The following is a 12,952-nucleotide window of genomic DNA, read 5'->3' as shown; positions in this document are numbered from 1 at the left end:
AGGTGGTGTACAAAGGGTAACACATCTGCAGTGTGATCCAAAGGAAATAAGTAACAGCTTCCACTGAGATTTTTACAAACAGGACAAAACAGTGACAAGTAAACAAGGCACAACACATTGAACAATGCTTTTTGAGAGTGAAGAGAAAAGGGAAGTTGGATTATTTTTAGCTAACCTGAGTGTAGTGGATGGTGAAGATAGCATGGGATCTGCTGCTGGCATTGTGAATGTGTGTAGCTGCTGTGATTCTAGAAAGAAGAACAAACCATTCAATTACAAAGGCTTGTTTCCCTGTATTCAGGGAAAGCAAAAATAACAAATAGAGCCAATAAATGAAGATGAAGGAACGTGAAACTTGGAGATCATGGTAGGCTGTACTCTTGGATCTGAGTGTTTGGCAAAGGACCTGGAAGGGCAAAAACTGAGGGTCAGTTAGAAGTGGTTTTGTCCACCAGCAGCACTCTGAAGAAATATCTTAAAGCAGCCTTACAGCACAGGCGTAAGGTGATGCACAAGGGTAGAACACAGCAGAGAAGTACAGCCAGCAACAGCATTGTACAGCTCACCCCCAATACCACAATGTATTATCCCAGTACGTTTTCTCCATATAGTGCCCATTTTTATTTTTTGGCACTTCAGAGGGTCCAAAAAGCTTCATACGTCACTCCTGGGGCTCCCTTCTGCCACAGGGCTGATGCAGTAATTTTACACTGTTAAAGGAGCCCAGTGAAGTTAGCCAGTCTACCCATACAAGTACCAAATGAATACTCTAATTCACTCGTGTACCATTTGATTGGCTTTGCCACACAGACAGACGGGTCACCCAGCTCTAGGCCTCTGACCCACTGCATTCTGGCCAGCAGGTACCAGGCACAGTAGGAGGAGAAGCAGCAGCTCCACTCTCCCACTGTCTCTGTAACACAAACTTTTGGAAATTCTACTTACTTTGTTGTTGCTTTGATTAGACAAAATGCAAAGAAAGCAGGGTTTTGCCTAGGGCAGAAGCCAGATCACAGGTCTTTTCCTTTGTCACTCTTGTAGCTTGCCTTGAATATCGGCTATAAGTGCAGCCTTCAGCATCAGTTTTGCCAAGCTTACCCTCAGCAACAGCAGGCAATTGTACTAGTGGAACCACGTTGTCGTTACGAACCCAACTGTCAGAGTACTGCAGATACCGGTTGCACTGGAGAGCAGAGCACTGCAGCTGGAGGGCAAAGCCGGGACTCTCCTTGTTACCACTCTCTGCTTCCTAAACCTCCACAGCCATATGAGCGGGCGCTGCCAAAAGCTACAGGAAGTCTAGGGCATCATGGTTATAAGCAAGCCTAAGCCGAGGAAGCAGGAGAACATGAACTAGTCTCCAGATGTTGGAGGAGGAAGATGAACAGTTAGGTAAAGGGCAGAAGGCAAAAAACATATTCTCTGCCCATTGTAGAGCTAAGGGAAGAGCACGGAAGTTTATAAAGCAAAAGAGAAATAGAAAGTGCCCCAGGATTTGGAGGAGGAAGTGTTAGTACTCGCTTCTCACCTCTGACAATACACAGGGTAATTGGAGGGCATGTTCACATCTCAACTACCCACAACCCATGTAAGCATTCTTATGGAAGAATGTATGTGTTAGTTTTTAATATTCTATTTCGTTGTAGCATGTAGGGTATGTTTTCATATTTTTAACTGTTCTAATAATATTATCTAGATTCATTAGTTGTTTTTCTTTACACAGCACCAGGACTATACACTTTGGAAATTTGTATTTCCTGCATTTAAAAAAGAAAAAAAAATTAAGAATTTGAGACTGAGACTTGCAAAGTGTCAAGAGAAAAAATAATAGCACTGAGAGTTACAACAAAAATCATGATTGCATGTTGAAAATTGTATTTGTTTATTTTATAATGGATAGGTGCAGCCAGAGCAGGGCTGGAGATGGCCTGATAAAATCAACTGGTAGGAAAAATGCCTTCAGTAAACTCTGCTGCTTGTTAGTACAGGGGCTGCCCTCTTCCCCATGAAAGGCACCACCCATGTTCAAGGGGAGCTTTCCCTCTTAATCTTTCCTGTATAATCAGACCTGGAGCCGTCATGCCCTATCTCCTTCTCTCCTGCTTCCAGCCATACGGAGCTATTGCAACCTGTTCCCCACCTTCTTTATCCCTAAGATCTTGCTGATGTTCATTTGGCATAATTTCCCAGACTGCAGATGTTTTAGATTCATTTGTGTTTATAATGTGCTAATAAATACTCTGCAGAATATTTAATAAAAATAAAGACTATAGGTAAATAGGAGTTTCCTGTGTATTCCAGATATGTTTTTGAAAAGTTACTCAGAAAAAGAAGTTGCTTGGTTTCATGCAACTGACAAAGTTTGAAACTTCAGCATCACAAAAACTTACACACAAAATACTGAACCTCTGATTTTTTTTTCTCTACATCTTCTATCTCATTAGTAATGAAATGGCTGTAGGATTACACTAGTAGACAGACTGGAATTTTGTTGCTGTTCTGAAAAAGCCCCTTCTTACCATAGAGTTGCATCTATTGATTGCTACAAGCAGAAGCAGCAAAAATGAATCCTCCAGTATATTCTATGTTGTTGTGTAATGCAGCTTAGTTTTTATTTACTTCCCAGCATCACTGATATTCTAAAGTCTTGATCTCTCTTATGATAAGACTTACTATCAGCTTTGGAACTGTGATTTGTATTTGGAGGATCCTTTCAAATAAAACTCTTTTCCATCACTATAATACATTACATGTATCAGTTTATTGATATCCAAGTCTCTCTGTCGAAAACATAAAAAATTATAACTAAAGAGAGCCAAAATCACTGGCTTCACTGGTGTGCCAGTTCCCACAGTTCACTCATAGCAAATGTGCATGATTTGGACTAAGAACTTAAAAAAACACTTATGAAAATTAAAATAAATAATTTTAAACCAAATACTTTTTAGAATTAAATAAAAATATGCTATCTTTTCAGCAGTTCTAAATCACTAAGTTACACTAACAAGTGAGTTGAAAGCTATACAGTCTAAAGTGTCATGAGAAAGTGGAGGAGAAAAATGGGCCTGTTTACAGCAAAATGTTTCCCTGGAACGCATTTTTTTGTTCCAGACAGATGGTTGAATTTTGTGGGTAAGTCAGCATGGGATTGGTTTTGAATAAAAAACTTCATGAGTGCTTGTAGCTGTTCTTGTGGATAAAATGAGGATATATAACATCTTACATGCATGTCATGAGCAGGATCAGCAAATCTGACATCCTGTCATGACAAAGCATTGGCAACACTGTCAATAAAATAAACAACAGTGAAATCAACACATGTTGAAAGAAGTGTTAAATAAAGATGGAGCTGGTTTGGTTTATAAAATACCTTTTAGCTATTCCTTCTTCCAGAAGTTCTACAACTTGCTTGTAGTCTGTAACTAAATGTTGAGTCAATCCTGCCAAAGATTTAAAGAGAGTTAAATGCATATTTTTCTCCGGAAGTTTCAGTTAGTTTACCCAACAATTTACCCAACATCAGGAGCATAAGGATTTTCTGCTGGGATGGCAGTCTGTTCTACAATTAGTCTCTCAACTAGAGTAACTACTTTTTTTAAAAAAAAACCAACACAGTTATTTTTAAAAAATAAAATAAAAAATTGCAGTCCATCCTTCAGATGCAGTGACATCAGTATAAAAAAATGCCTTGTACCTTCCAAGCACAGACCTTTTTGCAACTTGTCATCCTTCAGATGCAGTGACATCAGTATAAAAAATGCCTTGTACCTTCCAAGTACAGACCTTTTTGCAACTTGCCTGTAGAACAACGGTATTTAAAAAACAGTATACCTGAAACTCCATGAGAAATTTTCAGCTATGTCACTGCTACTAATTGGGTACAGATTCTGTAAAGAAGCTTTTTGCCATTGCCTCTAAATAATGGCCCTGCTCACACAACTAACAGAATTGGGAACCAACCCCTGGGAATATTTACCATTTACTTAACTAGGCTTCAGCCTGCAAAACTTAGGAGTCTTCACGCTCTTTTCTCCCCAGAGGGTACCCAAATAATTATATGAAACATCCGGCCTTTTCATATCTTCTGCTTTCAGGTTTTTGTTTGTTTGTTTTCTTTCTTTTTTTTTTTTTTTTTTTTTTTTTAAGAGGGGAAAAAACCCATGGAAAACAGATGAAAGAAATACTGCACTGCAGAGCCTGCTGGGTCAGAGTGGTGGCCCCAGTGGAGGGCGGTGTGCTGCTGTGCTGGAGCAGCACTGCCAGCCTCTTGCAAAATGCAAATTCCAGCAGACACACAAAATTAACCTCAACAGTGGCTTGTATTTCACATAAATCCAGTTTAATATGCCTCATTTGCATTTTATGGTGATGACTAGTTATCATTTGTACTGCAGTGACTCCTAAAAAACCCCTTAGTTGTGAAGCAAGTCTTCGTCATACAATACCTAGTAAAACACTCCTTTGCGGAATGTTTTATCTCAGAGCTGGAACCCAGGGCTACTTCCTCCCCCAGCACTGATTTCAGCTTGGTTTGTTTTATTGCAGGCCACAAAAGCGTGGATGAAGGCAGAGTACTGAAAAATGTGATTTATTTGGATCGAGTAATTTATCTACTGCTAGAATGTAAGTCAGGATCAATACAAAATTCAAAAAGACTGAAATAAATACTTCTGACATTGTTAGAGAACGTCTATCCTTACATGATAACAGCTTGCTTAACTTCAGATGAAAGTAAAATCTAAGCCAAAGATGGGAATTTATTTTAGTCCTCTAACAACAAATACATATAAAGAAAAAAATCAGACTTTTGGATCACCCACACTTTAAAAAAAAACCCCTAACTGTAGTGTGCACACATGCACACTTGCACACGCACAAAATGTGATGATTTTCAAACAAAAGCATTTCTTCTGCTCTCTAGTGTCCCTTTAAAATACATTAATTCCAGAAGTCATCACATTTTCCATTTGAGAAAGAGGCCCATTATTTTCCACTGGGATCTTCAAAGCTCAGAATATGGAAACTATCATATATTGTTTTCCAAGACCCTTTTTCAAGGTCTTACTTAACTGAATAAAAATCCAGTTATAAAATGGAGGCATGGAAGAAATTCTTACATGCCTATGTTTCCATAAGTACTGGAATAGTGAATCTAATGCAGAGTTCAAATTATTTAGTTTTTCAATATGGTAAATGAAATATTGTAGATGTTGTTCAAAAGAAATGACAAAGTGTTCTGTGGGCTGCTAGAAAAAGAAAGGTCATTTTCAAGTCCCATAGAAAGAACAAAAACACTTGCTCATCTAGAAATCTGCCTTGGACTAAGAAAGGATCTCCCCCAGAAATCTGTCTCAGAGTAACAAAATAGATTGCATCATTTCCTGATTTAAGAGAGGCCGATTCCTTAACAGTGCAACCATCTGTGAGGGAGAAGTTTGAAACTATTCCAACCCAAAGCACTGAAACACTTTCAGCATTTTAAAGGCTACAATCTCACAGCCTTTACATGGAAAAATGATGGGCTGCAAACTATTCAAAATACTTACCGTTCAGAGCTGGGATTTCCTGACTGGACTTGCAAATGGAAATTGCATTGCTCTGAGCACCTAAGCATCCTTAAAGGGGTTAAGTTTTCTGATTTTCCTCTCCATCTGTTCTTCATCCAGTGCTAACTCTACTCTGGATATCATTCACACCAACCACACAACTGACAAACTAAGGGTACGCTGTGGAGCTCCTGATCAAATTCAGCAAACCTTAAAATTGCTGGCGGCTTGCAAGAAGTATGGTGCAGATACAGATGCTATTCCGTGACATACTGAATCTATGGGAAATAATGGAAAATTTCTGAGCTTTGCTGATGTTCACCATTTTTCTCCCATACAGCAAATTGCCTGGAAAGGGAATACAAAACAAGCTCCCCTTCTAGTAAGCTTGCTGAGAATTCTGATCTCAGCCATCTAGCTATTGGAAACAATATTCTTGCACTCTGATCCTGCACAGAGAGACTACATATAAAACTGCCAAAGGCTATTTTGGCACGTAGAAGGCTTTCATTACAGAGATTAGCAACTGTTGATTGCAGCAATATATTCCTGCAGTTGAGAAGGGTATTTTGTGCCAGTGTTGTGAACCACCTAATTTTCTTATATTTGATGTTATTAAAATCAAGCTGATGGCACTTCTCACCCGCATTCAAAAGACCTCTGGACTTTCTCACTGCTGCTTATTTTTGATGTAAGCTAATGAGTGCAGTTCCAAAAGGAGCTATGTAATCATACCTTCTTTATTAGTCCCTCTCCCCAAAAGACGCCAGGATTGTCTCAAATAAACTGTTACAGTTCTTAACTGCATAAACTGTACATAAGCACATTTCCTTATTAATACATACTTATACACACTTATCTGAAAAAGAACTATGTCACCTGACTGTTGCCCTGACCGATTGACTCATCAGCCTGAAATCACTTCTGCTCACATGCTCTCACAACAGCATCTAATTACACCCCATGATGTCTTCAGCAGAGAAATTACTTCATTTTTCATGCAATGTGATCAGTTTTTCTAAAAATGCAAATTGCATTTATCATTAAAATTAGGTTTTTTTATTACAGGCATTAACACAATGATTTTTGGAGGCTGTCATAAGATACCAAGGGAGAGAATCTTCTAAAAGAAAGTATTCATACTGGATTTACAAACGTGGCCAAAACCAACAAATATTATTTATGTTAACCTTTTTCTATCATCCTTTCCTCTTATTTTACAAAATCTAATCAATTGGGAACTTTTATGGGATATTACAGAACTCTAATATAAAATTGTTCCACTTAAATTTTTTAGTTGTGCCTAAGTATAAAATCCTTATTCAAAAGGGGTAAAATGAAATTAAAACAAACAAAAAAACCCCAAACCACCTCACAACAAAAACCAGAACTGGAAAAAAAGTGACAAATTTGTCCTGGAAGGTTCCAGATGAAGACAAAATAGTGACAAAAGGCAAGCCAGCCCATTGGCAGAAGCTATAACTTCATTTTCTTTTAAAACAAGGAAACTCCATTACATGCAGCCAAGGAATCACTGGAGATATAAGGCCTGAGAAAAGGGATGGAAATTGCCAAGGAAGGAAGCAGTTTAAAGACCCTTTCTTGTGTGGTGAATGAGCAGCTGCTAAAAGAAAATAATTAGTATCTGTACTCCACTGACAATGAAGTTCTCCGATAACAAGCAGGTAGAAAGAGAATCTTGGAAAGAGCTCAATAAAGGCCAAATGTCTATGAATCTGCTTTTCAAAGAATGGTAAGTTTGCCATACTAATGAGACCACTAATTCATCTATTTTCCAACTCCCCTTAAACAGGATGCTGATGTTGCTGGGAAAGCACAGCTGAAATAACCAGAATGCCAGATAGTCCCTTTGTGACAGGCCCATGCAAGTTAAACACTTCCCAAGTGCTTATTTCAAATTCTGAGAGGAGGAATTGGTAGCAACCATCAGTTGTTAGATGTATGGTGACTGATATTGCAGGTGCCCAGGGAATGAGACCTGGGAATTCCAGGCTCCGTTCAATCACAAGGTCAAGTCACCCTATCTGTTTGTCATATCTTGTCTTAATCTCTGAAATTGGGATAACAACCTGATGTGTAATGCCGTGATAAATAAAAAGAAAGGGAGAAAAGTGAACCAGGGAGAACAGAAGGAATTTACAAAAGAGAGACAAGAAATCTATTTAAAAGCTAGAACAAATCAGTCAGATGAATGGCAATGTAGCAGGCAAACTTTACATTGGGAGCTAATCAATTTACAAAATAACAATGGCCAAACTCCAATTTAAAGCTATCTAAGATCCTGAGGTGAAGGCACCAATCAAAAGTGGAAATGAACTCGAAGTACAAAAAACAGAGAGAAAAGATAAGAACTAAAATAAGACAGAATACTGAAATGGAAAAAATACATGTGGGGTTTTTTTTCTTCCATTCTCTGTCACCTGATTTAAAAGCTATGATCCACTAGAAAACAGAAAGCCACCAGAGGGGCTGCTGTTGCAAGCGTGAATTAAAAAGTGTGTGACGTTTTTAATCGTATAACGCACCTACATCATCCATCCTGTTTTTTTTCAGTTTAATGAAGGAAAATTAAGCTTATTGAGTTCTCACCCACATAATAGAGATTTTAATTGCTTCTCATGGCCTGGCATGCAACACCAACCAGTTGAGTTTATCTACTTTTTAATTATTATTATAATTTTGTGAATATACTGCTGCCAAAGACTGGAACAGGTATGGAGGGACCTCAGACTGGCCTGTACAACTCATTTAGAGCCAATGTTGGTGGATTTCTTGATCAAGTTAAGATTTCTTTAAGACAAAAGAAAGCAAAAACACTGGCTCACACACAACCTATGCTTGGAAAGGCAAACAGGATATCCAGCAAGTGGGATAACAGAGGCGAAGCTTTCAGTCTATCACACATGTTCATATTAACAAGTAAAATATCTGAGGAAAGCAACTCCTGAAGAGCAGAAGCAGTCAGGATCACACCAGGAACATATGCAAAGATACATACAGACCTGATACACATTTACTTGAAATTCTGATGCTAGTTGTGAAGCCTGCTCTCACCTTGAACATATGGTCCTGTTTCAGGGTGTTCTCGGACTCGGAGGGTGTAAGGTTTCTTTCGGTCTGATTGTTTTAACAAATCTCGGACACGCTCATTATAGATTTCAAGAAAACTGAAAAGCAAAAATAAAAAGGATTTTTAAATGTACATGATTATAAAAAAAAAGAGAGAAAGCATATATTTAGACAATGTAACTACACGAATCTTACATAGATCTTTCATGATAGTTAATGAACTAATTTTCATTACCCCTGTTACTGCCCCTTCCCACGTGGTACATGTCAAAAGAACTCATAGTAGCAAATGTCCAAGAAGCAAGAGGCATCCCTTATTTTACTTAAAAATTCATAAAACATGCTTTTTTAACACTATTGTGTTCAAATCCCCAAATTTACAAACATAATGCTTCATTATATCAATGGAAATGATGAATAAGAATCAAATGTAGGATTATGGCTCAAATTCAAGAGTTAAACAAACAAGAAGTAAATTTTTAATGCACTCCTATTTCAGCTGTCTAGACAAAAGTGAAGAGACGGCATGCAAAGAACTATACCAAGATAGAAAACTAAACCAAACACTTTCTCATCCTTCCTGTGTTCTCCTCCCTGTTGCAAAATGATTATAATCTGAGAAATCAGAAACAAAATTAAATAGTCTCTGCTTTGTTTGATTACAGGAATATGTTGTTGAAAGTATTCATAGCATTGCCCAACACAGTGACACACTTACCTGACCTTTACTCTGCAAGATGCTGTCTGGTCTGAGTAGTCATCCTTCCTTGAAAAGAGGCCCTACGCAAACCAGAAGTTTATGTAAATTTTAAATCCATCAAGAATATCTAACCACACAAATGCAAGTGAAATAAAAAAATGAATACCTCACATATACGAGGTGTCAGCCCAATGGATGCCTTCAAATAATAAACAAACAAACAAATTAAACCATATACTTGCTATCACTCTTGCAAAACACTTTTTTGAATAAAAGCCAAGTTACAAGAAAAGGACAGAATCATAGTGCAGCATCAAAGTAATGACTGTACGGTAGATTACAACACAAACTGCTCTGAAGTGTAGTTCAGAACAGCACGGCAACGCTCTACTACTCCAGCTGAAGCATCTTGGACATGAAACACTGCAGGGACTCGTGTGCTGTGTAGTGTCAGCTGTCTTAGCTTCAGTGCAAATGCTATTTATAGCAAAAGTCATTTTAGAGCAACTTATACGGCATCAATGAGAAGTTTAGAGGCTGGGGTTAAATCCAAGAGCTGTTTGATGTAAAGATACTGGACATGCCTGAGTCAGAGGTGTTGCAGTCTAGATGAAGCCAGGCCAGTGCTGAAATTAGTTTAATTGTTTGCTAATATTTTGTTTTTTCCTTATTCTACTTCTATTTCTCTATGCTATGGCATCACAGAACTTGGAACAGCTTTATGTTCTAGATTTCCAAATCCAGACTCTCAGAGAGAATAGGATATGGGCTGCTGACAGGACCCAAACTAGCTGATTTAAATTTTGCCCAAAGAGTCTACACAGCACTGAAGTGTGTTTTTGTGTGAACTGTTCTTCTGACATGAGTGCTCACACTTCAATGATTGCAGTGCCAACACATCCTGAGAAAGACTCTCAAGGCTTAGGTGGAATCTGCTTGATGAATAGCATGAAAGGCTTTTAGAAGGAAATGGTGTTGGAGGGAGAAAGTCCAGGTTCATCAAGTGGACCACTGTGGACAAAAATGCAGTTTATACCAAATACTTGTTTCTTCCTAGTTTTGAACACTGTTTCGTGATGAATATATGTTACTAAAGACCAGACCAAAGCAGGATTCCACTGGAGAAAGAGATCACTTTACAAGCCAGAAATCTCTTAGAAACACTACGCCTCAACATTTCCTTGGAAAGAAATAATGATAATTTCAAGATGTAGCCATTCTGAGTTGCTAAGATATTTTCAAAGTAGCGTAACACAAATATCCTAGTTTGCCACTCATTATCCCCAGTTATAACAATTCAGGCTTTTATGGAGTTAAGCTTGATTTAGAATAACATGAATAGACAATCAGGTCATAATTTAGAAAAATCCTATTGCTGATATGTCTGTGAGGAAAATAAAATTTTAAAAATCCAAACTCTCATCAAAAGCACAAACCATTGTCTTACGTCAGGGTTTTAACAAATTTTATACTTATTTCACCTTAAAAATTTAATTCCATGGGTGTAGGAAACAGTGGTCCACTCATGCAAACTGTTAAATAAAATTTTTCTTTTTTAGGAGCATTTTTCACCAACAGCCAAGAATATTTATGGTTAGAGATCAAATTTCCTTGTGTTGCAGCAGAACGCTGGAAATCCTCAACCAACTCCATTGATCTGAGTACTAAGGTTAAAATGTGCTTTAAGTGGTTCCTGGTAGACAAGAATCTTAAAACGTAACAGCTTCTGCAAACACCATTCAAATACATTTAAAAACTGGAAGTGAAGCAAGTATTAGTTTCCACAGGCCAAAGGATAACTTCTGCAACAAATAAATGTTTCAAGCAGATAATGAAGCCTGTTACAAAAGCATTCCTGTGAGTTGTGTCCAGTTTTATTTGTGGAAGTAATTTCATTTCAGCATAGTTCAAACTGCCAAAAAATTCTGTGAGAATGAATACTTTGTATTATCTTGAGCTATACGTTTCTAAAAACCAGAACTATTCAGGAGTATAGATTTTTATTTTGTCCTCTAACGTGGCAATAAGATTCATACACAGTAAGATGAAGGTTAACCAAAATAAGTATTTTTAAACCACACCATATTTTCTAGTATTTTCTAGCTGGTGCTACATCTTTTACCCAGATGTAAAGGCTTAACTCTCATTTTATACCTATAAATACCACATAAAAAATGTATAAGCATGCTGCACAACAAGCACCATAATCACAGTTTAAAAATAAAGCAATGTTTCTGCTGGACATCCTGCCCTCAACCCTAAGTGTAAAATGAATGGTGTAACTCACAGGTGTTCCCATCATTGTGTAAGTTTTTCCTGAACCTGTCTGTCCATATGCAAAGAGGCAGATGTTGTATCCTCTAAATGCACCTGACAACACAGAAGTGCCAAGGTCCTGAAACACCTGGAAAGACCAAAAGAAACAAAACAGTCCATGAATAATATGCCTCCCTATAAACACTCTGCATTACTTGCGGATCTTGCAGCTTTCATAACTCAGTGGGAACAAGGATCTTGACAGTATTTTTCTTTTTAATTGATTAGACACAATGTTACATGTCCAGCATTCACTTGTTAGGTCTTTGAGATGCTGATATGCCAAGCACAGCGCTCACACTGAGCAGTAGTGTTTAATTGTGCTTCCCTGCCTGCTATCTCTTATTTTATACTTGAAGTGTATGAATTCTTGAGGATCACCCCCACCTCAAGTTTTTACAGTCCTCAGCATAAATCTGACAGAAAGGTATGATCGAGGCCTCTTAACTCAATGACATTAATTAAAACATTAGGCACCAGAATTACAGGTCAAAAGCAAAGCGAAATATAACCCATAGCCTGCAAGGAGACCTCATCCAGGCAATACTTACATCTGACCCATCTGGTCAGTAAGGGACACCACCAAAGACCAAATGCTTTCATTTCTGTTCTGCCACACACAGAGTGATGGGCTGCCTTCCGCTCATTGTAACGCAGAGCCACAATGTTACCACCAAATCAGTGCCAGCCTTTAGGGGCTTCCCAAAGCTTGCACTGGTCCCACTGTAGCTGCAAAAGTTGAACCACCACAGATGGGCGATCCTTACAGCAAGATCCGAACATCCCTTCTGCATTCTCTGTTCCTTTTTTGGAGACACAGCTACTCTACACTGTGACTGTGTTCTCAGCACATCAAAGCCTTGCCATAGACCAGTCAAAAGGACACCTGGTAAGGCTTGCTTGGAAGCACATGGTGGATCAAAAGGTTCCAGTAGGCAAGTTGCCAACCCCTTAGCACAGCTTTGGCCCTTCAGAAGAAATGTTACAAGTATTAACAGTTTTGCCATTTACATAGAAAACTAGCTACTATATATAGAGAGGCGCATACGATTTCACTGTTGTGAAATCTCATGCACTGCCAGGCCATTTGCTTCTCCAATAAACAGATAAATGTACTAAACCTGATATAAAAATCAACAGTAAAACATATTTCATAGATACTGGCATCCTGGCTTGTATCAGGAATAGTGTGACCAGCAGGAGTAGGGAAGTGATCGTCCACCTGTACTCAGTGCTGGTGAGGCTGCACCTCGAATACTGTGTTCAGTTTTGAGCCCCTCACTACAAGATGTTGCATTGC

At 38.3% G+C, this 12,952-nt stretch overlaps 1 protein-coding gene across 1 annotated transcript in view; it reads right to left on the bottom strand.

Annotated features, from left to right (window-relative positions):
- STARD9 (StAR related lipid transfer domain containing 9) overlaps nucleotides 1–12,952 on the bottom strand; it is a gene marked incomplete at its 5' end in the record, with an annotated part of 99,839 nt that overhangs the window by 48,279 nt on the left and 38,608 nt on the right. Inside the window, 6 exon segments of the mRNA XM_035895751.1 lie at nucleotides 176–248; nucleotides 3,371–3,440; nucleotides 8,622–8,734; nucleotides 9,355–9,416; nucleotides 9,503–9,535; nucleotides 11,624–11,740. Of these exon segments, the coding sequence (XP_035751644.1) occupies nucleotides 176–248; nucleotides 3,371–3,440; nucleotides 8,622–8,734; nucleotides 9,355–9,416; nucleotides 9,503–9,535; nucleotides 11,624–11,740 (468 nt within the window).

This window comes from Egretta garzetta, unplaced genomic scaffold (genome assembly GCF_000687185.1).
Source record: "Egretta garzetta isolate BGI_Z169 unplaced genomic scaffold, ASM68718v1 scaffold526, whole genome shotgun sequence".
Lineage (NCBI taxonomy): Eukaryota > Metazoa > Chordata > Aves > Pelecaniformes > Ardeidae > Egretta > Egretta garzetta.
This window is presented reverse-complemented; position numbering and strand designations above follow the sequence as displayed.